The sequence below is a fragment of the Thunnus albacares genome, chromosome 14 (genome assembly GCF_914725855.1).
Source record: "Thunnus albacares chromosome 14, fThuAlb1.1, whole genome shotgun sequence".
NCBI classification, from domain to species: domain Eukaryota; kingdom Metazoa; phylum Chordata; class Actinopteri; order Scombriformes; family Scombridae; genus Thunnus; species Thunnus albacares.
In genome coordinates, this window is record NC_058119.1 from 9,680,523 (window position 1) to 9,704,151 (window position 23,629).

Below are 23,629 nucleotides of genomic sequence, written 5' to 3' on the forward strand. Positions count from 1 at the left end.
TATTTACATTACATTATTTAAATTTGTTAGGTAAATCAAACCCAACATCATTTAATGTAATATAAGTTGCTTAAAAAAACAATAGTTAACATAGAATTCTAAAAACATTGAAAACACAGGTATGCAATTGCTCTTGAAAAATGTAACAAATCATTGTACATCTATTCAAAATATAAATAATACAAAGCATCCTAAATTTTCCACAGGATTTCCAAATGAAAAAAAAAAAAAGTCCTCCAGCAAACAGCATAAACAGCAACGTCCTTCCAGAGGTAGAGTGCAGATTCAAATGGGATGATGCTCCAAATCTGATCACTGTACTGCCTTAACTGCTTATTACAGCCTGTTGGGTGTGATGATGATGAAAGTGTGATGAGCCTGTTTCACACTGTAATATGCACTCACTTAACATGTATAATGTTTCCACTGTCAAACACTTGTTACTGCTTTTTCACTCAGAACTACTGCACAAGTTCATTCGTGGTCTGCTGCTGTATCCCCGGGACAGTTAGAGCACAAATCCTCTTCATCTGTCAAACAAGAAAACTGTATGTCAGCAAAGGCAATAAAAACAACATGAAGTAGCCATGTTGTCAACACTCTTACCATTATAGGTGGTCCCACACCATATGCAGTAAAAATGGACTCCACGTAAATAGGATGTCAGAATTTGCAGTTTGTCAAAGGACTGTAAGACAAAAGAATACAACAAATACATTGTAAGATTAATCTGAATTAATCACCACAAAATCCTACAAGATGCATTTATTGCACCATACGCAAGTATATTAACTATCCCCAACAACAAAACTGATTGGTTCATATAAAAGGATTACACATTACATCACTAAAAAAACAAGCTCAACTTGATACTGACGGTTAATTCCACAATCTCCTCTTCCTCCTCCTCCTCCTTAACTTCTTCTTCCTCCTCATCATCAGCCTCTGCTTTAGGCCAGTACCAGTCTTCCCTAGGGACTGTGATACCCTGAAATAAAAAAAAAAAAAACAACTCAGCCAAAGGATTCACACTCTATACTGACCAGCAGTGAAATATCAAAATATGTTTTCTGATGAGCCTCTGCTATAGCCATAATTTCTCCAACCTTCTGACTGTCAAGCTGCTCACAGGCTCGCTGACTCCTTCTGAGATCTCCTTCAATCTTACGCTCTTCTCTCTCTGTCCTTACTCTTGACCTGGAATGAAGGAAACATGATAGCCCACACACACAGACTGTGAAACACTTGCATTATAATAAAAATGATGATATTAATAATAATACATATACACTTTTCATAATAATACAGCACACTTTTCATTCATAGTGAAACTCAAAGTGCTATGGTATTTATAACATAGAACACACAACATAAAGAAATTTATCATAAAGAGTTAAGATGAAAAAGCCTTTCTGAATAGAAAGATTTTAGGTCTATTGTAAGAGTAGTGTTTATAGTATGGGACAATGCTCATGGGCATAGGGCATCTCTTAGAAAGCTGCAAACTTCACCTAAAATCTTCCAGTGATTTGGTCTCATTCTGTTGTTTGGCTCGTACTTTCTGTCGATAATGTTCAAGTTCCTCCTCCGCTTTTCTCTTCTTCACCTCCTCCATTCCAATGCCACCTCTGTCTGAATCATTACAGAAAGAAAAGGTGAGCAATCAGTCGAATTACGCAGGTGGTTTCCAAATACACTTTAAATTTTAAAATGTATTCCTTACCGGTTTTGATATTTAATGGAATTGGATCAACTCTTCCTGCTCCTGCAGAGGTAACAGAGAGGATCATGAATACATGAAATAAATACAGTAACAGTTGAAAAATCAGTAAATCGAAGAGTAAAAGAAGAAAACTTGCCCTGCTTTCCGAGGCCTTGACCAGCTTTGTAACCCATTTTCTGCAGAAGTGCAAAGCCCTTGTTCTCATTACTGATGGAGCTCTGTAAAGCTGCTTCTCGGCTGTCTTTCTCTTGCTCCTTGTAGGTCTTCTGACGATTCCTGATGTTCTTCTCCTTTTGCTCTGCCTCCTTCTTCATTGCTTCTTTTACTCGCCTCACCATGCTGACACCTGGTTTCACATCTTGTCTGGCAGACAGAACAACATAGAAAATGTTATTTTGGGATAAGAAAACAATGATATTCAGTTAATGCGAGAGCAATGATTGTTAACTCCCACTTCTACATCTTCATAGCTGACACAACTTACTTTATTTGTTATCAGTGATATGATAATGTGTCAGATTTAGCCAAATGACTCATTTTTAAGTGCAGGCCATGGGTAGGGTGATATTATACATTAAAAAGCCAACAAAATAGCATCAAAGGGCTCTTTTGAATTGGTCTGAATTAGCTTTTAACTTCATACAACATACAAAAGTACCAAAATGGTTCCCAATGTAGCAACCTCGATGCTTCGAGCTTTTAATACAAACACTAGCCACAAATAATGCTTACATTTTGCTGAGAAATGCGTCAGACATATAGTCCTCTTCCTCATCAGACATTTTGACCGCACAAAAGGGCAAGAATGTATAAAAGAACAGTTACAGCGACTTATAAACTATTCCGGTTGTGGGTTTATGTTTGCTTTGCTAATGTTTGGTTCGTTCAACGATATGTTCCGACTAGCTACAAGGTACTAAACAATTATAAAGTTCCGGCGCTTTTGATAAATCATTCAGAGGAAGGTTCTTATTTTTTGTGCATTAAGACAACTGGAAAAAATGATACACATAATATGGCACTTTTTTGTTGATTATTTTAAAGCTGTATTTTCTGTACATTACTTCCCGTAGTTTCACATCGGACTATCTTTAATGCGACACCGTCGGTCCTCGTCGTCATTCATCCTCGGTTATCGAAACACAGGTAGGATGAACAATTTGCTTACATATAGCACATGTTTCAGTAATATGTTGTCGCTGAGGTGTATGTGAACAGCTGAAATTTAAGAAAAAAATACGACGGTATATAGGTAAGGTTCAGTTTGGGTGTGTAGTCGGAGTTTGGCTTGTTCCTCGTAGCTAGCTTAGGTTGCTAAGTTAACCAGCTCGCCTGTCAACAGCTGGATGTAGCTGTCAACACGAAACAGCAAAGTGTTAACGCTACACAGCTTTAAGATTTTAGATTGACACATTTTATACGATAGGTAAGAGAGGATTTAAAAACTGCTATAGCGCTGACAGCTGATTGAACCTAATAATTACTGCTGTCTTTGGCATAAACCTAATAAAGTCATAGTAATACTGTAAAATGTCTACAAATCTTTGGTAACTCGAATAATTATTGTCTTGTTTTCTAGCTAATATTGTGATTGGATGAAAGGGCAGAAATATGAGATATAACATCTACAGACAAAGTACACCTCCTAATATAACATTGAGAGAGCAGCTGGAAGTCTTAAACCTACCTCTTTAGCCTGGCTTTTGACTAAGAATGATTTAAAGACATTATTTACTTTATCTTATTCACCTATTGTATTGTATTCATATTGTAAAATTTTGTTTCATTCATTTATTATTATTTTTTCCCCCCATCAATTTTATTTGTCTTTGTTTTTTAAAATCTATTTTATCTACTTCTTAATCTCTTTCACTCTCATCTGTGAAGCACTTTGTATTTCACTAAGCTATGTGAAATGTACACAAATGAAGTTTGATTGATTGATTGCAGAGGCGAGGGCACCACTGTGATACAAAGGTCCTCGCCATGGAGCTGGCTCACAGTCTGCTGCTCAATGAAGATGCTTTGGCCCAGATCACTGAAGCCAAGAGGCCTGTCTTCATCTTCGAATGGCTCCGCTTCTTGGATAAAGTGCTTGTGGCAGCAAATAAGGTGACCGTTCACATTTTGGCGTTGTTTACGCTGTAGTTTTCATTAGGTGCTACGCAGTTTGTGACTTTATTTTGTGCTTGAATGTCAGGTGGATGTGAAGGAGAAGCAAAAGAAGCTGGTGGAACAGCTGACAGGACTGATCAGCAGCGCTCCTGGTCCACCAACAAGAAAACTGCTGGCCAAAAACCTCGCTACCCTCTACAGCATTGGCGACACCTTCACTGTTTTCCAGACGTTGGATAAATGCAATGAGATCATCAAAAGCAAGGACGACACACCTGCGTACTTACCAACTAAACTGTGAGACCCCATTTAATCACAGCAGTTTGTATTTTCATAGGACATTTTTAAGAACAGATCCTGCACATTTTTTTTCTTTATGTCCAGTTTGCACTATATTTGTGACTATATACAGTACCAGTCAAAAGTTTGGACACACCTTCCCATTTACTTGAATGAGGAAGTGTGTCCAAATTTTTGACTGGTACTATATATATTTGCATTAAGATAGAAGCTGCTCAGCACTGCTTCTAGACTTTCAATGATACACAGTGTGTCCATATTCAAGGGTATTAGCAGTTAAGCCAAATGTTAATCTGCAGAATGATGTTTCATCTTTTAAATGAGGGATTAAGTGTACATGAGCAGATATTATGCTGTATTTCTTGCAGGCATTAATGGAATCTAACTGTGGTTGCATATCATTTGACATGCCCACTTGTTTCCATACAGAGTGAGGTGGACTGAGAGGGGGGTGTGGGGTATACACAGGGGTCTGGACCCCCCTGCTAATCACTGAGCCATTGTGACACTCCCGCAGTGTTTTAGTATACATAATGATATGTTTGAAGCTTTGAGGTTAAATCTCTCTCATGATGCCGCTTACTATCTTGTATTATCATCAGTCTCAAGAGGAGACACATGTAATGAATGTTAGAATGGCACAAAACAGTTCTATGAAATGAGATGATACAATTTATATGTTTCTGAAGCCTCATCTGATGATTATATTGCAAATAATTTAAATTGATCTATCATGTGTAGTTTAATTTTAACACACACAGTAACTTCTTTTTGCAGTGCTGCAGTGGCATGTGTCGGAGCTTTTTATGAGAAGATGGGCAGGATGCTTGGAAGCTCCTTTCCAGACACCATTAATAATCTTTTGAAGGCATTAAAGAGTGCAGAGGTATGACTTTTAAAGTACGACACTGGAAAATGGCACGGACATTTTACAATTGTCTTATTGCAGGAATGTATTGGGACTATAGGAACAGTACACAACAGAAATGGTTGTGACATTTATTTCAATCCTCCTATTTCCACCTTTACTTTATTTGTCTAGTCTCAAGGCAGAGGAGAAATCCTCCTCAGCCTGCAGAAGGTGCTCAGTGGACTGGGTGGAGCTGCAGCTTCATGTCACAGAGATATCTACAAGAATGCCCGCTCTTTACTCACAGACAGGTCCATGGCTGTGCGCTGTGCAGTAGCAAAGGTATGTCCAAAGAGGGCCTGACACAAAAACATGTGAATGAAATCATAATGAAGAAATCAACAAGCACAAGCGCATCTTTTTGCTATGTCACTGTGTTGACCAAACTCCGATCTGATATATTGTGTAAATCCCCTCCCTATTGTGAAAGATAACTTCCTGTTTAAAAAAAACAAAAAGGCAATCAGCTGTACATGTGGTACAAGTTGTGTGGCCTGTATATTTTGCCATATATATAAACCAAGCATCCATATTGTTTGCATGCGTATAATATATGTAATAATATATATCAGTCACTTTATTTGTTCCAAAAGGGCAATTGGTTTTCCAGCACAGAAAAACAAAACACAAGAGATGTTTCCTGTTCATATTTAAATATTACTAAAAAGACTCCATCTTTGTTCCTCTTGTCTGATCAGTGCCTGTTGGAGCTGCAGAATGAGGCAGTATTCATGTGGACCACAGAACTGGAGAACATGGCCACGTTGTGTTTCAAGGCCCTGGAGGGATCTAACTATGGCGTTCGGGTAGCGGTGGCCAAACTGCTGGGAACAGTCATGGCCACTGCCCTGATGCCCAAACAAGCAGCAGGTAAGTTAAAGAGTTGATTTGTATAGTTTATGTTTGGGACTTAAGCTCATCACTTTTGTTCTAAATGGTCTGAAATCTCTTTTCCTCAGTGATGCGTCAGAATGTGAAGCGAGCCACTCTGGAGGAGGTGCTGGAGCTCATGGCCACAGGCTTTCTGCGTGGTGGATCTGGCTTCCTGAAGAGCGGAGGGGAGATGTTGAAGGGGGGTGGCTCTGTCAGCAGGGAGGTGCGGGTGGGAGTCACACAGGTGAGCTAAATCCTCAAACGTAACAAGAATCGGAGCTTTGTTGTCTTATTCAGCCAGCTCACATATAATCCCTCTCCATCTTCCTCAGGCCTACGTTGTGTTTGTGACCACACTCGGCGGTCAGTGGCTGGAGCGCAACTTTGCTACGTTCCTGTCCCACGTTTTGGACTTAGTGTCTCACCCGCGGGCCACGCAGACTCACGTCGAGGCTGTGTACTCACGGCGCTGTGTCTCCTTCATGCTACGCGCCACCCTGGGGGGCTTACTTGGCGAGAAAGCGCAAATTGCAGCCGGCAAAGAAATCTGCCAAGCCATCAGCAAGCAAATGAGGGCTGTGGGTAAGGAGGATGGGGGGGAAATATCACGGTTCAGAGCATTACAGAGTAAGTACTCATCCATTATTATCATTTTTAATTCACCATTCATTCAGTTTCTAAAAGTTTTGCATGGTTTGAGCATGTCTTGCATACGGAGATGGTTTTTCTTTTCTGTCTTGTGTTGTGTGCGGAGATGGCTTTCCCTATTTCTGCTTTTCCTCTTTCTCTCCACTTTTGCTTCCTTTTGATTACTTTCCTCTCCCTTTAAATCTAACATTATCCATCGCCAACTCAGCATTAAATTTACTCATGCTTGCATTGTTGCATACCCTTCATGACTGTTTGCCTGTGAATTCACATTCTGTTATTGCATTACAATCCCTAAGGAGCAGATAACATTACTCTCTCTGACTGCTGACACCCAGCTTACACAAGCAGAAAAAGCAGCATGTGCCACTAAATTCACAGACTAGGAACAAGCCATTTCCCACCACAGCAACAAGACATAATATTTGCACGTTTGTCCATCATTTAGTCTTATTGATTTCATTTCCTCCAAATTTTCATTTTTGTTTTCTGCTTCACAACAACACATTGATCATTTTTATAATCACCTTTATCTCATTCAAAAAGGATGATTCTTACTCTGATTTGCTTTGCAACCTTCAAACTTCTGTAAACTATGTCAAACTTACATTGTTCTTATTGATGTTAAAATAGACTTTGAAAAAGATGTTGATGTCTCTCAAGACTCTGCGCTCCTGGGCTCATCACTTTACTTGCTGCTTATTGTGAGACTTCTTGAAATGAGACTTTGTGAAATATATATACGAAAAGTAAATGGAAAAATGTTTCCTGGAGCCACGTATTCTACAGTCCGTTCCCTGTATCCCAAATTTTATCAAAAAACATGACTGCAACAGTTCAAGAAGAAGCTTTAAATCTATTCTATCTGTTATTGATGTTTTCCATAAGTGTGATCTGTCTTGGCTTTCTTATAACTGTTGCCTATTCAGAGCTCTGAGGATATAAGCTCTTATACTGGGGCATTCAGATAAAATATTACTGTTTGTGTTGTTTTGTCATATTTATCCTTAATTACAACAATAACCATTTTTTCCTGTAGTTTTCAACGCAACATTTTAACTTTTTTTTTTATTTGTTTGAATAAAATCCTCAGAGCTCTGAGTTTGGCATATAGCAGTGTGCTCTTCAGTATTTTGAAGGATTCCAGCGCTGTATTTGCAGAACTGAGTCGATTTAAAATGTGTAACAGCAAAACATGGACTAATGTGGCCAGCCAGTTAGGTTACTACAACCTGTTTTTATGTACAATTAACTACAAAGTGCCTTGTTTTTTTTAAAAAAAATCTTTAATCTGAGTTGCAATTTATTGCAGGACATCTTATCCATCAATGCTGCACACATTAAAATTAGTAGCATATTGTTATATTGTTGTTATATTTTTACTGTGTGAAGCTCAACTGATACATTTTTGAATTTTATAATAATAAATCCTTCTTTTCCGTTTCTCTTTTTCTGCCACGTTTTTCCAGAGGCAGTTGTGAATGACATCAGTGGAGAGAACAAGGCGGGGGCATCTGATGTCTCTGCCAGTCAGCATGTTATGGTTTGCGCCCTAAAAGAACTGGGCAGTCTAGTTCAGAGCTTGAGTGCCACAGCTTCACCGCTCATCCAGGAGCCTTCCATAGGTGAGACACACACATGGCATATATAAAAACAAACATATGTGTGTTTTAGTCCACTTCATTTTCAATAAACACAACTGGCCTTTACGTACATAACAGTATCATCAACAACTGAGCACTTTTACATGGAACTGACAGAATACCAGCTCCTTTCAGCTACCTCTTCTATTGACTGGAATATATCATGTTATAATATATTATTGAACAAGCTCTTCTACTTTCAGGAGTTTTAGTTAGATCACTGTACATGTACTTATTGCATGTTAGTCTCAATGTGATTCATTACATCGGAATCTACAGTCAGAAGAAATGAATTTAGATTGAATTCTTTCACAAATTAAACCGCATTCCTTGTCCTCTTTCCCAGGACTCCTTGAAACTGTGACCTCAGTGCTGCTGCACCCAAGCATGGCAGCTCGTTTGGCTGCTGCATGGTGCCTGCGCTGTGTTGCTGTGGCGCTGCCCTATCAGTTGACCCCACTGCTGGACCGCTGTGCAGAGAGAATCAATAACCTGAAAAGTTCACCCGAGGCTGTGAGCGGCTACAGTTTTGCGATGGCTGCTCTACTGGGAGGCGTACACCAGTGCCCGCTGGGTATCCCCCACTCCAAGGGCAAGGTGTGTGGCCCCAGAATATAAGCCCAGACCAGTCAATCAATGATTCAGTCTTATTGGTTCCTTCTGTCTCAGCCTAATTGATTCCCCTGTTTAGATGTAAAGATTGAAATTTCGGTGTTCCTTCCCTGTAGTTGGTGGTGAGTATAGCTGAGGACCTCCTGCGGACAGCTGCTCAGAACAGTCGACTCTCCCTGCAGCGCACACAGGCGGGATGGCTGCTGCTGGGGGCCCTCATGACTCTCGGTAAGTCTATCAGATGCTACTTATCCTTTAGCTGTGATATGTCAGAAATCCCCTCTCCCTCTTACTGACAACATTGCCATAACTACGTGTTTGTGTGCATGGTCAGGTCCCTCCCTCGTACGCTACCATCTTCCCAAGATGCTGCTGCTGTGGAGGAACGTGTTTCCTCGCTCCCAGAAGGAACTGGAGGCAGAAAAGGCCAGAGGAGACTCCTTCACCTGGCAGGTCACCCTGGAGGGCCGAGCTGGAGCACTGTGTGGTAAAGAAACACCTTCCTGTTTACTTATACATGGTCTGTAATGTCACCACGCTCAATTCTGATCATAGTCCTGCTCCTTCCTTCTACAGCCATGCGTAGTTTTGTGGCCCACTGTCCTGACCTGCTTACTGAGGACGTAATCCGTAGGCTGATGACTCCCATTGAATGTGCCATGACTATGATGTCTCAGTGAGTATGATGTTTTAAGTAAGACTGTGTGATTAATAGAGATATATAGTAAAGATAGGAATGCATTTTGTCTTTGTTGCAGGACTTTTCTGATTATGTATCTAGTGATTGTCATGTTTTCTGCTGTTATCAGTGTCCCTGCCATCATTAAAGTCCATGGTGCTCATCTGAAAGCAAGTGCAGCGATGGTGAGACTGAGGTTGTACGACATCCTGGCTCTATTGCCTCCCAAGACATATGAAGGTAAGACAGGTATTTCTTTATTAAGATAGTGGCAAAAACAAGGAAAGGTGTTTTAAAACCTGTAATCTGCTTGTGTAGGCAGCTTCAACGCCCTCCTCAGAGAGCTGGTGGCAGAATTCACTTTGACTGACAACTCAGCCAACACCACCACCTCCTTGCTGCGCTCGCTCTGTCACTATGACGATAGTGTGCTCATGGGTTCCTGGCTTCAGGAGACTGACCACAAGTCCATAGAGGATCAGGTAAAATCACCTGTCATATGAATAATCCAACATGCAATAATGCTATGTATTCTCTTAATAACTGTAGATGATGTGTGTGTTTCTACAGAACAAACCCGTACTGTATTTTCTGGCTATTTTCTGATCTCTGGGTCACTGTACAATGTTTTGCCTGTTCTATGGGTGTTGAAACTACTGTATGATTGTTTCTTAACAGCTACAGCCCAACAGTGCGTCTGGCAGTGGAGCTCTGGAGCATGATCCCTCCTCCATATACCTGCGTGTCCCTGTAGGTGAGGCCATCCCAGGGCCTCTGCCTTTGGGTGTGTCAGTCATCGACGCTTCAGTGGCTCTGTTCGGTGTGGTTTTTCCCCATGTCTCCTTCAAACACAGGTGAGCAATTAAGTGGTTTCTGTGGAAATACTGAAAATATAATAATAATACTTGGAAAACGTCAACATCTGTTGTTGGTTTAATCCACACTTGTGTCCACTGTTGTTCTGCAAAAGTGTTTGTTGAAAGCATTTACAGAATAAATTCAACCTGATGTTGTATATGATTCAGGCTGCAGATGCTAGACCACTTTGCAGAGTGTATAAAGCAGGCTAAAGGAGTACGACAGCAGGCCGTCCAACTGAACATCTTTACTGCAGTGCTTAGTGCCCTCAAGGTGAGAAAACTTGCATCATACCCTCATAAGAGTATCACGTCACGCTAATATGCAGTGAAAAATAATATATCCCATCCTTCCTGCCTGACTGAAGGGTTTGGCCGAAAACAAGAGTACTCTGGGCCCTGAGGAGGTGCGTAAGTCGGCCCTGGCCCTGGTGATGGGAGCACTGGATAATCCCAATCCCATCTTGCGCTGTGCTGCTGGAGAGGCCCTCGGTAGGATGGCTCAGGTGGTGGGAGAGGCTACTTTCATTGCCAGAATGGCACAGACCAGCTTCGACAAGTAAGCTTTCTATATCTTATCATCTTTGCTGTATTTGTGATTTTTGTGCCTCAGTGTCAGCGACAACCATGGCCGGAGGCATTATGTTTTCGGGTTGTACGTCCGTTCATACGGACATCCATCTGTCCTAATTTCGTGAATGCGATATCTCAGGAATGCCTGGAGGGAGTTTCTTCAAATTTGGCACAAACGTCCCCTTGGACTCAAGGATAAACTGATTAGAATTTGGTGGTCAAAGGTCAAGGTCACTGTGACTTCACAAAACATGTTTTTGGCCACAACTCAAGAATTCATGTGATAATTATGACACTAATTAGAATTTGGTCAAAGATTAAAGGTGAAAGTCAATGTGACCTCATAAGCCATGTTTTTTGGCCATGACTCAAAGTTTCACACAAATGTCTAATAGGATAAAATGATGAAGTGATGACATTTTATATCCAAAAGGTCAACGGTCAACTTCACTGTGACATAATGTTCTGCAAGAACACTTTTCTGGCCATTATTCACCACTAACTCAGGAACAGAAGGGGAGATTGCGACTATATTTCACATTTGGTTGGATACTGAATTGGTGACACTAATTTTGGGTGCCTATCTTGAAACTGTTGTGACTGTATAGATCTTCTGTGCTGCCGGGTTGAAGATGTGCAGGAAGCTTTGCAGAATTGTCCATATATGATGCTTTGTCTACTGTCATGGCTACAACTTTGTGTTTTATCAGAATCAGCTTTATTGGCCAAGCATGTAAACACTACAATGAAAATACACTTAATACCTTTTATTAAATTTCATCAAAGTCTTCACTACAAATATTATGAGTCTGGACATGGATGTAAACTGCAACTTGACTGGTCAGTGGAGGCAAACATCCGCAAGGCGGTATTTATAATTATTTATTCTAATATTTTTCCTGTTAAGATTGAGGCAGACTTAGTCAACACATAAGCAGAATAATCATTTTTTACATTTTATAATAGGTCAAAGATGTTTTCAGGAGAGTTTATAAGACAATAGTTTCAGTCTTTGATTGTCCTAAATCAATTTTGAACTGAATCTATCTTACCTCCCTATCCTTGACTTTAATCAAGTGATCCATATCTTTCCTCCTCCTCCATTTCCAGGCTAAAGTCGGCCCGTGATGTAGTGTCAAGGACGGGTCATTCACTGGCTCTTGGCTGTCTGCATCGATATGTTGGAGGAATTGGCTCAGGCCAGCACTTAAAGACCAGTGTCAGCATCCTATTGGCTCTGGCCCAGGATGGATCCTCTCACGAGGTCCAGGTATGATGAATTACTCGGGAGGAATGGATTTCGAAATTCACCCAGAGGGTTGAGAGTGGTTTAATTTCCTGTAGCTTCTTCCCTCTATATTGGATCATATTTTGGTTTACTTCTCATATATGATGTTTTTCCTTTTGTATGTAAATCCTAAAACATCAAGCTTTGTTTCTGTTATCCCTGCATCACGGCTTCGATACTATAATATATACTATATATATTTATATTCTATTCATTTTTTTCAGACCTGGGCTCTGCACTCTCTTGCTCTGATCGTGGACTCCAGTGGTCCCATGTACAGAGGCTATGTGGAGCCCACCCTCTCCCTGGTGCTCACACTGCTCCTCACTGTGCCCCCTTCTCACACAGAGGTGCACCAGTGTTTGGGCCGCTGCCTGGGAGCCCTCATCACCACTGTCGGACCAGAATTACAGGGTAACTGGCAGAAACAAAATCAAAAACCTCCTTGTGTCTCTGTGACCGTCTCGTTTGACTCTCGTCTTTAAAAGCCTTTTAACTGTAATATACCCACCTCATGCCAGCAGGTGGCAGTGTCAGCGATTTTAATCCACTACAGGCCTCTAACACAGACCTGGAGACATACTGTGTATTCACCAACTGTTAAAATGCAATTTCTTTTTGTCTCGCTTCCTAATCTATGACATTGGGTTTGCTAGGAAACGGTGCCACTATCTCCACTATCCGCTCGTCCTGCCTGGTCGGTTGCGCCATAATGCAGGACCATTCTGACTCCCTGGTTCAGGCAGCTGCTATCTCATGTCTGCAGCAGCTGCACATGTTTGCTCCCCGTCACGTCAACCTGTCCAGCTTGGTGCCCTGTCTCTGTGTATGGGAATCTAAAATTTATTTATCACTCCTCATATATATTATAAGATAATATATTTTTGTGTGGCTGATATATGCAACAGAGTTTCAGACTACAAATATTTGTCACAATCATAATTTTCTACTGTCTAATCGGAAACCCTGCAGGTACACCTATGCAGCTCTCACCTGTTGCTGCGTCGTGCTGCTGTGGCCTGCTTGAGACAGCTCGCTCAGAGAGAGGCCGCAGAGGTCTGTGAGTATGCCATGAGCCTGGCAAAGAGGGCAGGAGACAACAACACAATAAGTGAGTACAAACCATGAAGCTAATGAGAACATTTTGTGTGGTCGGGATTTATCAGTGAGACACTGGCACTCTAATTGTTTCAACTTCGTCCCTGGTTCAGAGCTTAACATCACAGAGACGGGTCTGGAGGGGGTTCTGTTCGGCATGCTGGATCGGGAGACAGACCGGAAACTGTGTTCTGATATTCATGACACATTGGGCCACATGCTGTCGTCTCTTGCCGTGGAAAAGCTTTCTCATTGGTTGAAACTCTGCAAGGATGTCCTGGCAGCAACTACAGGTGACTCTACTATACAACTAAATATGACACATTACCATTTTCTATCTCTAAGGAAATTAAGGTATCACACAGCAGCGGGTAAGATAAGTCAAGTCAAGATAGTAGCCCAGTATTGCTTTCACTGTTTAGTGAGCTCTAGAGGCATCTGCAGGATAATGCATGTTGACAGCATTCACACTATCAGTCAATCCTGTCTAGTAAGGCAAAATCCTTTTTGACATGGTGGGATAAGTCTGCTCTTGTGTGTCCGTCTCCTCTTTCAGACGTAGGAGGAGCTGTTACATTCGAGGTGGAAAAGGACGAGGAGGACTCTGAGAAAAAAGACGAGATGGACGATGACACCATGTTTACAGGTCTGGGCGAAGACGATAAGTCCAAGCCCTCTGTGGCACCACGCTGGGTGACACGGGTGTTTGCCGCGGACTGCTTATGCCGCATCATCCTGCTGTGTGAAAATGCAGACAAAACGCATTTTGACCTGGCAGCTGCCCGCTCTGCACAAGCCAAGAACCCCAAAGGTACAACACACTGCCAAACAGAGTTGCTCATAGTTCACTTAAGGATCTGTGATTGATTTACACCACCCGGGATCTCTTGTCCAATCACAAGGAACAAGGACTGAGGGCTGAGGTTATCAAAAATCCTGCACTTCAAATAGATTTTTTAAGCCATGTACCAATATTAAAACTATTGATTACATGGAGCATTGTGAGTTTCCTTCTAACCTAGAGTGCAGCTGTTTGGTTGGCACTGACTGCTGCATTTGCTTGAAATTTCAATTTTAGTTTATTTTTTGGCCGAGTTTATGTGTTTTTTACAACCAGGCAGCTCTACTCTCAGCTGCTGAAGAAACTCATTCATGTGCTTTTATGTAAAGATGGAACAAAGCCAGAGATGAGTAAGCAAAAGTGGGAGGGATATTTTTTTTTTTTCACTATGACAGATAGAGGAGCCAGTATTTATATAAGCTCCTCTGAAATAAGGGACCATTCTACAGACTAGACAGTAAGAGCACAGTGTAGTGATTCTGCAGCTCTGAAAGCAGCTAAGCCAAATTTAGTGACTTGGATTGAGTGGATGGTCGGTCTGCAACGCTGGTGTGTCAGACTAATCCCTTGAAAGGTGCACTTCAGCTAAAACTCATTTAAATCTCAGCCTCAAGGTCAATATCCAGTTCCTTTTCAGTCGCTGCAAGTACACGCTGAAACGCTAAAAACTGATGTGTGTGTGTGTGTGTGTGTGCGTGTGTTATTTTCAATTCATTTTCACAATAAGGAAGGTGTTTAGACCGCAAACACAGAGACCTTGATGGAGGCAATAATTGTACCTCCCTGCTGGCATACAACCCATCATCAAAGCATTACTGGAGCAAATATTAAACAATGAATGGCAAAATGTTTAAATAGACAGCAATTTGTCACAAATTCTGTTTATTTTCTAACTGATCAGTGTGGGACACATTGCTTACAGTGGTTATAAATGCATGTAGGCATTCCTCACACAATCCCTCTTGATTTCCATCCCATCTCTCTCTGTCCAGGGGATCTGTTGGTGCTCCATTTGTCTGACCTCATCCGCATGGCCTTCATGGCGGCCACAGACCACAGTAACCAGCTGAGGATGGCTGGCCTGCAGGCCCTGGAGGACATCATTAAAAAGTTTGCCTCTGTACCAGAGCCTGAGTTCCCAGGCCATGTAATCTTGGAGCAATACCAGGCCAATGTGAGTCAAGAACTTAGTGGAATTGAATTATGCTGCAAAAGCTGAAAAATTAACAGTGACACAGCAAATGTAAAACAAATTGTTGAAGTAAACTTTGTGCCAATCATGAATGCATTTAGGTCGGCGCTGCCCTCAGACCTGCATTCTCACCCGATACGCCGTCTGACATAACAGCTAAAGCATGCCAGGTAAGACTCCCTGCTGTATTCATGATCCTCTAGAAGTAATGTCCATTCAAAGGGCTTTTTAACCCTGTTTTAGGTGTGCACTGCAGAAATCGAGAGATGCTATTAGCACCAAGCAACCAGCTCTGTTTGTACTCTATCATTCATCCTACTGACCGGCCCCTTCATATATTAATATATTTTGATGATGTTAGAGCCCTTTATAGCATTGCCACTGCAATAGCAGTTAATTACCACTGCATAGTGAGTCATCATCCCCTTAAACCCAGCGGTGTCAGATTTTCTGGCTTAATGCTCTTTGACTTATTTGACTGATGTGAAGAATGAGTGACAGTGGAAAATAACAAACATGACTGTCAGCAGTATTATTTAAAAAAACCTCCCTCTCTTTGACATTCCCCTCTGTGTCTTTGGCTGAGCGTTTTTGTACGCAGAAACTATTTCTGTTCTTTTGGAAGGCCTAAAACTTGATCTTAGGGTTTCTCTTTTCTAAAGAGAATGATTCATTTGTAACCGCATAGAAAACAATAACAAATATCCATGACGCTTTGTATCCACAGGGTTGTAAAAGCAAACATACATGTCTAAGAGAGCATTGAACACATATCTTTAGAACTGCATGGTCATGCGACATGACCAAGAGAGAAATATGACTGAAGTTTTGAATAAGCAAACAGGTAGCAAGGTGCCTTCTGACTCCCTTAAAAGAAAAACACCTCAGATCCCTGCCATGGGGTGTCTGACACTCTAATAATAATTCTTCTCAGAGGAAAATAATCTTAATAAGTGTCTGCTCCACTTATACAGCCCTTAACATTATTTAATAATAAATGTTCTTTGACAGGCCCGCTCCCCTTTAATGGCATTTTTGATGGCTTATCAACCTTTAACACTGTGTGTGTAGGTTATTAATTTTTCTCAACAGATGTAAGACCAGAAAAAACTAAAGACTGTGGGTGCTGTAAATGGTCAATTGATTTAGCGATTTATCACTTACACCCCTGTATGTGACCACAGGTGTGTAGTACATGGATTGGCAGTGGCGTAGTCAGTGACCTCAATGATCTGCGGCGAGTCCACAACTTGCTTGTGTCATCGCTGGACAAGGTGCAGGCTGGGAAAGGTTCATCCAGTCAGTTGTACAGTGAGAGCGCGACCACGATGGAGAAACTGGCTGTGCTCAAGGCATGGGCTGAGGTGAGAATGAAGACACTGCTGCTCTGACCGTAGCACTGTCCCATATTTGTTACGCTGCAAATGATGTACAGGATAAATCTGACTACATGTGGGCTTTCTTGCTCAGGTGTATGTGGTGGCGATGAAGATCAAGAAAGAGGCCGAGTCTAAGCCTGCCAAGCCAGTCCGAAGTGGAGATGATGATGAGGATGAGGACGAGGACGATCTGGGTGCAGATGTGCTTCCACCTGACAGCCTCATCACGTTGGTGCAGCCAGAGCTGCCCTCTCTCAGCCGCCTGTGGTTGGCCATGCTCCGAGACTACGCTCTGCTCACTCTGCCTGCTGAGTTCTCCAGTCAGCTACCCCCTGATGGTATAACACAGAGTCTTGTCTACTGAATAATGAATATAATCAAAAAATGTTTGGTTTTCTTCTACTTTTCCCTCTTCATTTGCATACACAAGTTTATAACTTAATTTAGACCTGCAGTGTTTGTAATGGAACATGGAGATTTAGCCCACTTTAAGCTCTACTTTTTGAGCTCTTTGTTCTACTTTTGGTCCTCTAAAAGCTGTAATTCTATTCTCCAGAGAGCTCTTGGCATTATAAAAAAATAACCTGATTTATGTCACTGTTTTTGATAAAATTTCAGCAAAACCATCTCCTACAGTACTGACAAATAAGTTCAGATAGGATTAGACATTCCAAACACATTGTTGGAATTTTGGGACACTTGCCCTTAAATTAGAATTTGTCATTTGTTCACCAGTGGGTGAAATTTAACGAACATTTCAAGTGGCCTAAACTTAAATATACTATGTAGGAGCATGTATTTGGAAATCTGTGAGTCCACTTTAATTAATATATACAAAATTCAAAGCAATATGGTCAAAACAAGTTATTTCCCACTCTTGTGTCTGTGTTCAGGTGGAGCCTTTTATACGCCAGAGACTATAGACACAGCACGGCTCCATTACCGCAGCTCCTGGGCCCCCGTCCTGCACGCTGTGGCTCTGTGGCTGAGCAGCACCGGGTTCGGAGTTGGTGGAGAGAAGGACGAGGTTCCCTCAGCTCCATCCAAGACTCCTGGCATCCCTCCAGGAGCCTCCTCCACCACTAAGACCTTTGAGGAGTCGCTGAAAGACAGGATGCATCTAATGTTGGGTAAAGAGACACACAGGCATCATCTGTAGTTTTTGCTGATTTCTCTCATGTACTTTTGGTTTGGGTTATTTGGTACTCAGAAGGAAGACCTATTACTATACAGAGGTGAGATTTATTTTAAAAAAAGCAAGGTGGAAGTGTATTTTGTTTACCTTACAGCCACAGATCCACCATGCATCTACTGACAGTGAAAGGGGTGGTGGCAGATGGGGGGGAAAAGAGAAAAGCATGAACACACCCTAAGTGCATTTTTGTGTTCTGTCTCTCAGGTGTCAGTATAGAGTTCCTTTGTTTCCCCCGGCCTGAGGAACCCATTGAATATGTGATGTCCTGCCTGCAAGCCTTGTGCACCATGCTAGAATCTCCATGTGCCAAGACCCACATTGCAGAGGACCAGGTAAGGGCACAAGTCAGAGTGCAGAAATGAAGGTAAATGCAATGTTGAAACCATGTGGCACAATTTTTGTCTGCAGTGTAGGAAACAAAATTTGCTTATTTGGAACTTTGTAGCTGTTTTTCAAAACTTTCAGTTTGAGATTAATAAGAAAAAAACTGTTTTGAAATTTCAAATTCTACTGGCTGAGAGAGTTTCCAGTGTGTGGCAACATCTTGGTGTTTACAGATTGCAGTTGATTGCAGATATAATTGACCTTCAACAAAATATCAAGTTACAAACAGTGGAGCATGGTTGTTTGCACATTGCAGTGGCTGTTTCATGGGTCTAGTTCAAGTGATATGTTTACCAGTGACTGAGGACCACCTTAGTGTGAATATCTGGTAAATACAACATAGTCACGTGATATTTACTGACTTTACGAGGTGGCAAGGATCACTCGAGTGCTCCATTAAACAATGGATCTACGCACAGTGGATAATGGGACACTTGCATTTGTTGGAGCCTTTGAAAAGGTTGTCCCTTTATGACATATTCAGTCTAAAAATGTGGACTTCAGAGGATCCAGCTCTTAAATTGGGCCACAGCATGTGTCTCTCTGCTGCTGCCACGCTGTCAGTACAGTCTCCTGTCACAGACTGGAACCACAAACTGACCCTGTGTGTGTGTGTGTGTGTGTGTGTGTGTGTGTGGGAGGGAGAGAGGTGATTTTTTTTTCTTGTGGTTCTTTTGGCTTTAGCCTATTTTATATCTCATCGTGATGCAGTTTTGTGTACATAATCCACATGATTGGTTGTTGTTGATTGTTGTCACCAGCTTTTGTTTTCTTTGAATAGAATATAGAATAATTTTAAAATGTTGCACTTTTATTTCCTATTTATTTAGAATTGGGTAATTTCTGGAATTCAATCTTCCCATATTCCAATAGAAATCTAAATATCTAAACTACAACAACTACCTCAAGATCATGCTGCCTGACATCTCTCTGTATGCATTTTCCCACTGCTGTTATATAAGTTGCTTGTGGACCTGTTGGCAGTAGGCCAGAACAGATGGGTATGGAGTGCAAGTCATAACACTACAGAAGCTTAATAGATCTTCACTCTGAAAATGCATCTGAATTTCAAGGCAGGATTTTTGGTGTCTCACAGTGGCGTCACTGGAATTGTTATTTCTGTTCTAGCTTTTGGCAGTGGAGCTCCTGAACGTACTCCACAGGCTGCTGTTGACCCGGGACCCTTCTGCCGTCCAGCTTCAGGTCACTGCTGTAGTACAGGAGACCATCAGGGCTGCACAGGACCATCTTCAGCGACAGAAGACGAGCAAGGGTCAGGAACTAACACTAACACTGTTATACTTTGAAAACACAGACTCACCCAGCTGTTTCCTGGAGGGTGACTGAGCAAGTTTTATAGTCACAGTAAAGTGGTTGCAATGATGTTGCTGTTTGAGTAATCTAGGTCACTATGCTATTTTGCTCAGGCAAAGAGGAAGACGGCGAGAAAGACTCCCAGCTCAGCCTGGGGGAGGGAGGAGACACAGGGGAACTCGTCCCTGGCAAATCTCTGGTCTTTGCAGCCATGGAGCTGCTCGTGTTCATCCTGGTTCGCCACTTACCACAGCTTAATACACGTGTGAAGGAGTCACCCAGCCATGTGCCACTCAGGCCTCAGCGACTGCCTGAAGAGAGTGCGCGTCTGGTGGCAAACACAGTTTCCATCCTGGCAGAACTGCCCTCGCTCTGCTCCCCTGCTGGTGAGGCCGGAGGCACACACACAAAAGCAGTGTCTTGTCATCTTTTCTGTAGATACCAAAATCTCTCTCCTAACATGGATCATTTTTAGAACGATTCTGAACGAGTCTGTCTGTTCTGCACTGCTCAGATTTGTGTATGCTAATGAGAAATCATGCTCATAAACTCACTGACAAAGCTGGCTCTGCTCTGGTTTCTTTGGGCTTTTCAGAGGGTATTATAAACTGCTGTTTGCTTTTGTGTGAGATTAAGAGTATGTATGAATATTATTAGCATAGCAATATGGTATTCACTATCAAATGATGCCCCACTTCCTGCTTTTTCCTTTTTCCCTTGCAGGAGGCATGACCATCCTACCTACTGTGCTCTTCTTAATCACTGGGGTACTGAGGGAAACTGCAGTTAAGACAGCTGACAACTCGGTGCCTGTTCCTGTGTCCGCTGCCCTGCAGGGCATCAAAACCATCATCACCTCCCCACTGGCTCGGGTGGAGAGCCTGCAGACACAGTGGACCGGGCTTGTGAGGAGCAGCCTGGCTTCTGTACTCGAGTACTCACAGCCAGGTACGCGAATACATATTTAACCATGACCCCTGACCTTTCTATGAAGAAGGCAACCAATAAGTTTGACATTATTATTCATTTGGAGGTCTTTCTTTGTGTTTTTCTTTAGATGAGTCCAGGCCTGACATGGATGAGGTCAGTATGTTGACAGCAATTACACTCTTCCTGCTGTCTGCCAGCAGTGAACTTGTAGGAGTGACGGTCCTGCAGAAGGGCTGCATGGACCGCTTCCGAAATGCCCTCAACTCTAGTGATCCCTGGGTAAGTGCTTGAACAGACACAGCTGACGCACAGCTGGACAAATCTTAATAACCTAAAAAAAAGGTGTAATAGGCACGTTCCACATTTAAGTGAGTGATTTCATTCCTTTTGCCACAGGTTCAGGCTCGGTGTTACCAGCTGTTGTTGTCAGTGTTTCAGCACTCCAGCCGTGCCCTGTCTACCCCATACATTCACGCTCTGGCTCCACTCATGGTGGAGAAGCTGAAGGCAGTGGAGCGCAGTAGGCCAGGGACTGCTGCTGAGCTGCAGGCTGTGCAGGAGGGCATCAGGGTCCTGGAAAATCTGGTCGGCATGGGTGAAGAGCAGAACCGTTAGTATCCCTTTGCTTAATGGACCACTAAAGTACCATGTTTTTTCCATTAAAATGTTTAGCTCCATTAAAGTAGATCTATTAAAGTATTTAGCTCAGTGCTTTTGGATGTGTGCTGTCAAAGATCAGCAGAAGAGAGCATTAAATGCTAAATTTAGAATCCCTGCACTTTTTTACTGTCGATTTTATTATTGGTTTCAACATAATTCTATGATGTGTATTCTAATTTATAAATTTTGTATTTTGTTTTCCTTCTTATCTTGTTCATTCTTCTCCTTGTTTTTTTATGTCCTCCGCAAAGCAAGCTACATTGCATAGCTGCACAAAAAAAGTGATTTCATACTCTATTCCTTAAATTAAACGTAGTTCACACCACCTTTTGTATTGTGATGATGATGCAGTTTGTGTTATGCCTCACATATTGATGGTATTCATTTATTTTCAGGTGTATGCATAATCTTTGTTATTGGATTAATGATTAGGATCTAATGAGTTCCTTTTCAGCTTTTTTTTTCTTACCACTGTGGTGAATTGAACTGCCAGAGCCCTTTTGGTAACCACTGCATCATTTTCAGTGGTGCCTTGTATATCTGGGCTGGGAGTATTGGTTTGGGTTTGTGGCTTGAAACGCTCCCAGCCCTCTTCAGATTTGCTGAGCTGTTCTAATTACTTTTTTTTCTGTATTTTTTTTTCAATGGCTTATTGTTCTTATGTGTTCAACAGGGGTGCAGTTGCTGGCTCTTCTTGTTCCAACTCTCATCTCCTACCTTCTGGATGAAAATGCCATCTCGTCTGCGCCCCAAGTCTCCAAAAGCCTGCATGATTTTGCTCTTCAGAACTTAATGCGGATTGGCCCCCTCTATCCAGCTGCCTTCAAGATAGTAATTGGTGCAGCACCTGAGCTTAAAACCCGCCTGGAATCTGCTATACGGGCCAACCAGGCCAGCAGCAAAGCCAAAGCTGCAGCCAGGCAAGCTCAGCCAACTGTTCAAGCTGCACCAACCATCAAACTCAAGACAAGCTTTTTCTGAACACTCCAGAAATGTACTGCACACTCTCACAGCCTAACATCATGTTGTCTTTTTTGGTTTGGTTTGTTGTCTGTCAACAGAGTAGCACATGTCATGTCTGTATGAACAGTTTCTTAAATGTATTTATTTATTCTACATCTCATCTTTGTTTTTGACGGATGAGAACTCAAGAATGAAGTCAAGAAGGCAATTATGTAAATATCATTACAACGCCTTTGAATGTTCACTTTAAAAGAGTCTCACTTTACAATATGTAGTAAATTTTGATTGTGTGAATGTATCATTTTCAGATGCACATTTGTAAAGGGACACAATTTACTTTATTTCTAGTAGTTTATTTTTTCCTGATCATCTCCTTTTTGCCTGGTCATCATCCCTCACTATCCAAAAGTTGATGTTCACTGTGCCATTTTTGCATTTGCATCACCATGACCGTGGCAAGTTTTTTTTTTCCTTTAGATTACAATCATGCGTGTCTGTTTAATGAATTTGATTTAGTACATGACCTTAGGGTCTGCTGATTGTTACAGATGTTTCTTTTTCTTTTTATTGAAAATATGTTTTGCTCTTAAATTATGTTATAAACATTCCTATGACATGCTGTAAAACATAACTGAGAAATTACTTTTGATTATTATTTTGAGCTCAGAATGATATTTTATAACCTGTTGAAAATTAAATGCATTAAGCTTTCAAATTTGTGGCAGAAATTTGAATTATCTCAGAGGCAGTCTAGTCTGCTGTTAAGTGTGGGAATACTGCATTATTTAATGTAAGTGCTGCATATCATACAGATTTTGTTTTGCCTATAATTTAGTTTTGATCCATCTGTCTTTGTGCAATCGATACAAGAACAGGCGCGTATCAGCTGCCATGCTAAATTGGCAGATCTGTTATGGGGGTATTAAGAGATTTGAATAAAGTTGCTTTGACTTGACTTCTGTTGCCTGCATTTGGTTACACATTTTAAGCTGATGGTTTAACCTAGTTTGGGGATTAAATACTGAATGGGTGTAATGGGTAAAATAGACAAGGTGAGTCTGGACCTCAGGGGAAGCGAATCCAGCGCCCCCAGCCAACATTTTCTTTAAAAATATAGATCTTTTTTCAGCACAAAAAAATTTACATATTAGGTCAGGCACAAAAAAGTACACAACACAATATAGGAGTACTGATAACAAAAACTAGTGTATAAATATTAAAGAATAAGGGATGAAAAATCAATGCAATGAGATACAAATATTCTAAATAAGTTGGAAAATAATTATTATGAATAATAAATAAATAAAAATCTTTAAATGAATAAGGACAGACACTAGAAAAGAGCAATTAATTTGACTTGAGGGGGTTTCACCAAATGTTCCTGTAATATTCTCAGAACCTGTTGCTTTTTTTAAATGTTTGTAAGAGCAAGAGAGTCAAGCATTGAGTTAA

General features: G+C 41.5%; 2 protein-coding genes across 3 annotated transcripts; one reads left to right on the plus strand and one right to left on the minus strand.

Annotated features, from left to right (window-relative positions):
- Nucleotides 1-469: 469 nt before the first annotated feature.
- On the minus strand, nucleotides 470-2,628 carry gpatch11 (G patch domain containing 11). The gene is made up of 8 exons (XM_044373553.1): nucleotides 2,456-2,628; nucleotides 1,860-2,086; nucleotides 1,724-1,765; nucleotides 1,512-1,632; nucleotides 1,107-1,197; nucleotides 878-988; nucleotides 607-688; nucleotides 470-530 (listed from the first exon to the last, which is right to left on the minus strand). Exons 1-8 carry the CDS (start codon nucleotides 2,503-2,505, stop codon nucleotides 475-477), a joined length of 780 nt encoding a protein of 259 aa, XP_044229488.1. The 5' UTR covers nucleotides 2,506-2,628; the 3' UTR covers nucleotides 470-474.
- A 145-nt stretch (nucleotides 2,629-2,773) lies between these two features.
- On the plus strand, nucleotides 2,774-23,132 carry heatr5b (HEAT repeat containing 5B). Of its 2 annotated transcripts, none has more exons than XM_044373548.1 (36): nucleotides 2,774-2,869; nucleotides 3,674-3,835; nucleotides 3,924-4,135; nucleotides 4,916-5,024; nucleotides 5,181-5,330; nucleotides 5,747-5,918; nucleotides 6,008-6,165; nucleotides 6,254-6,548; nucleotides 8,039-8,194; nucleotides 8,559-8,809; nucleotides 8,941-9,052; nucleotides 9,159-9,311; nucleotides 9,401-9,500; nucleotides 9,634-9,743; nucleotides 9,822-9,985; nucleotides 10,182-10,357; nucleotides 10,529-10,634; nucleotides 10,729-10,919; nucleotides 12,044-12,203; nucleotides 12,446-12,635; nucleotides 12,878-13,047; nucleotides 13,194-13,332; nucleotides 13,433-13,612; nucleotides 13,876-14,130; nucleotides 15,153-15,334; nucleotides 15,454-15,522; nucleotides 16,537-16,716; nucleotides 16,823-17,069; nucleotides 17,625-17,861; nucleotides 18,131-18,258; nucleotides 19,439-19,583; nucleotides 19,738-20,010; nucleotides 20,348-20,572; nucleotides 20,682-20,833; nucleotides 20,951-21,164; nucleotides 21,888-23,132. In XM_044373548.1, exons 2-36 carry the CDS (start codon nucleotides 3,710-3,712, stop codon nucleotides 22,193-22,195), a joined length of 6,195 nt encoding a protein of 2,064 aa, XP_044229483.1. In that variant the 5' UTR covers nucleotides 2,774-2,869; nucleotides 3,674-3,709; the 3' UTR covers nucleotides 22,196-23,132. The 2 variants fall into 2 exon arrangements, with proteins under 2 accessions (XP_044229483.1, XP_044229484.1); XM_044373549.1 differs by having other exon boundaries at nucleotides 6,254-6,503.
- Nucleotides 23,133-23,629: the final 497 nt, after the last annotated feature.

Bases quoted from the DNA above. Each gene is read 5' to 3' on its own strand.
- gpatch11 (XM_044373553.1), bottom strand. From the start codon at position 2,505: ATGTCTGATGAGGAAGAGGACTATATGTCTGACGCATTTCTCAGCAAA. The intron at 689-877 runs GTCAGTATCAAG...TTTGTCTTACAG, and splicing joins AGGAGATTGTGGAATTAACC to TCCTTTGACAAACTGCAAAT. The intron at 531-606 runs GTAAGAGTGTTG...CTTGTTTGACAG, and splicing joins GTGTGGGACCACCTATAATG to ATGAAGAGGATTTGTGCTCT.
- heatr5b (XM_044373548.1), top strand. From the start codon at position 3,710: ATGGAGCTGGCTCACAGTCTGCTGCTCAATGAAGATGCTTTGGCCCAG. The intron at 5,331-5,746 runs GTATGTCCAAAG...TTGTCTGATCAG, and splicing joins TGCGCTGTGCAGTAGCAAAG to TGCCTGTTGGAGCTGCAGAA. The intron at 8,810-8,940 runs GTGTGTGGCCCC...CCTTCCCTGTAG, and splicing joins TCCCCCACTCCAAGGGCAAG to TTGGTGGTGAGTATAGCTGA.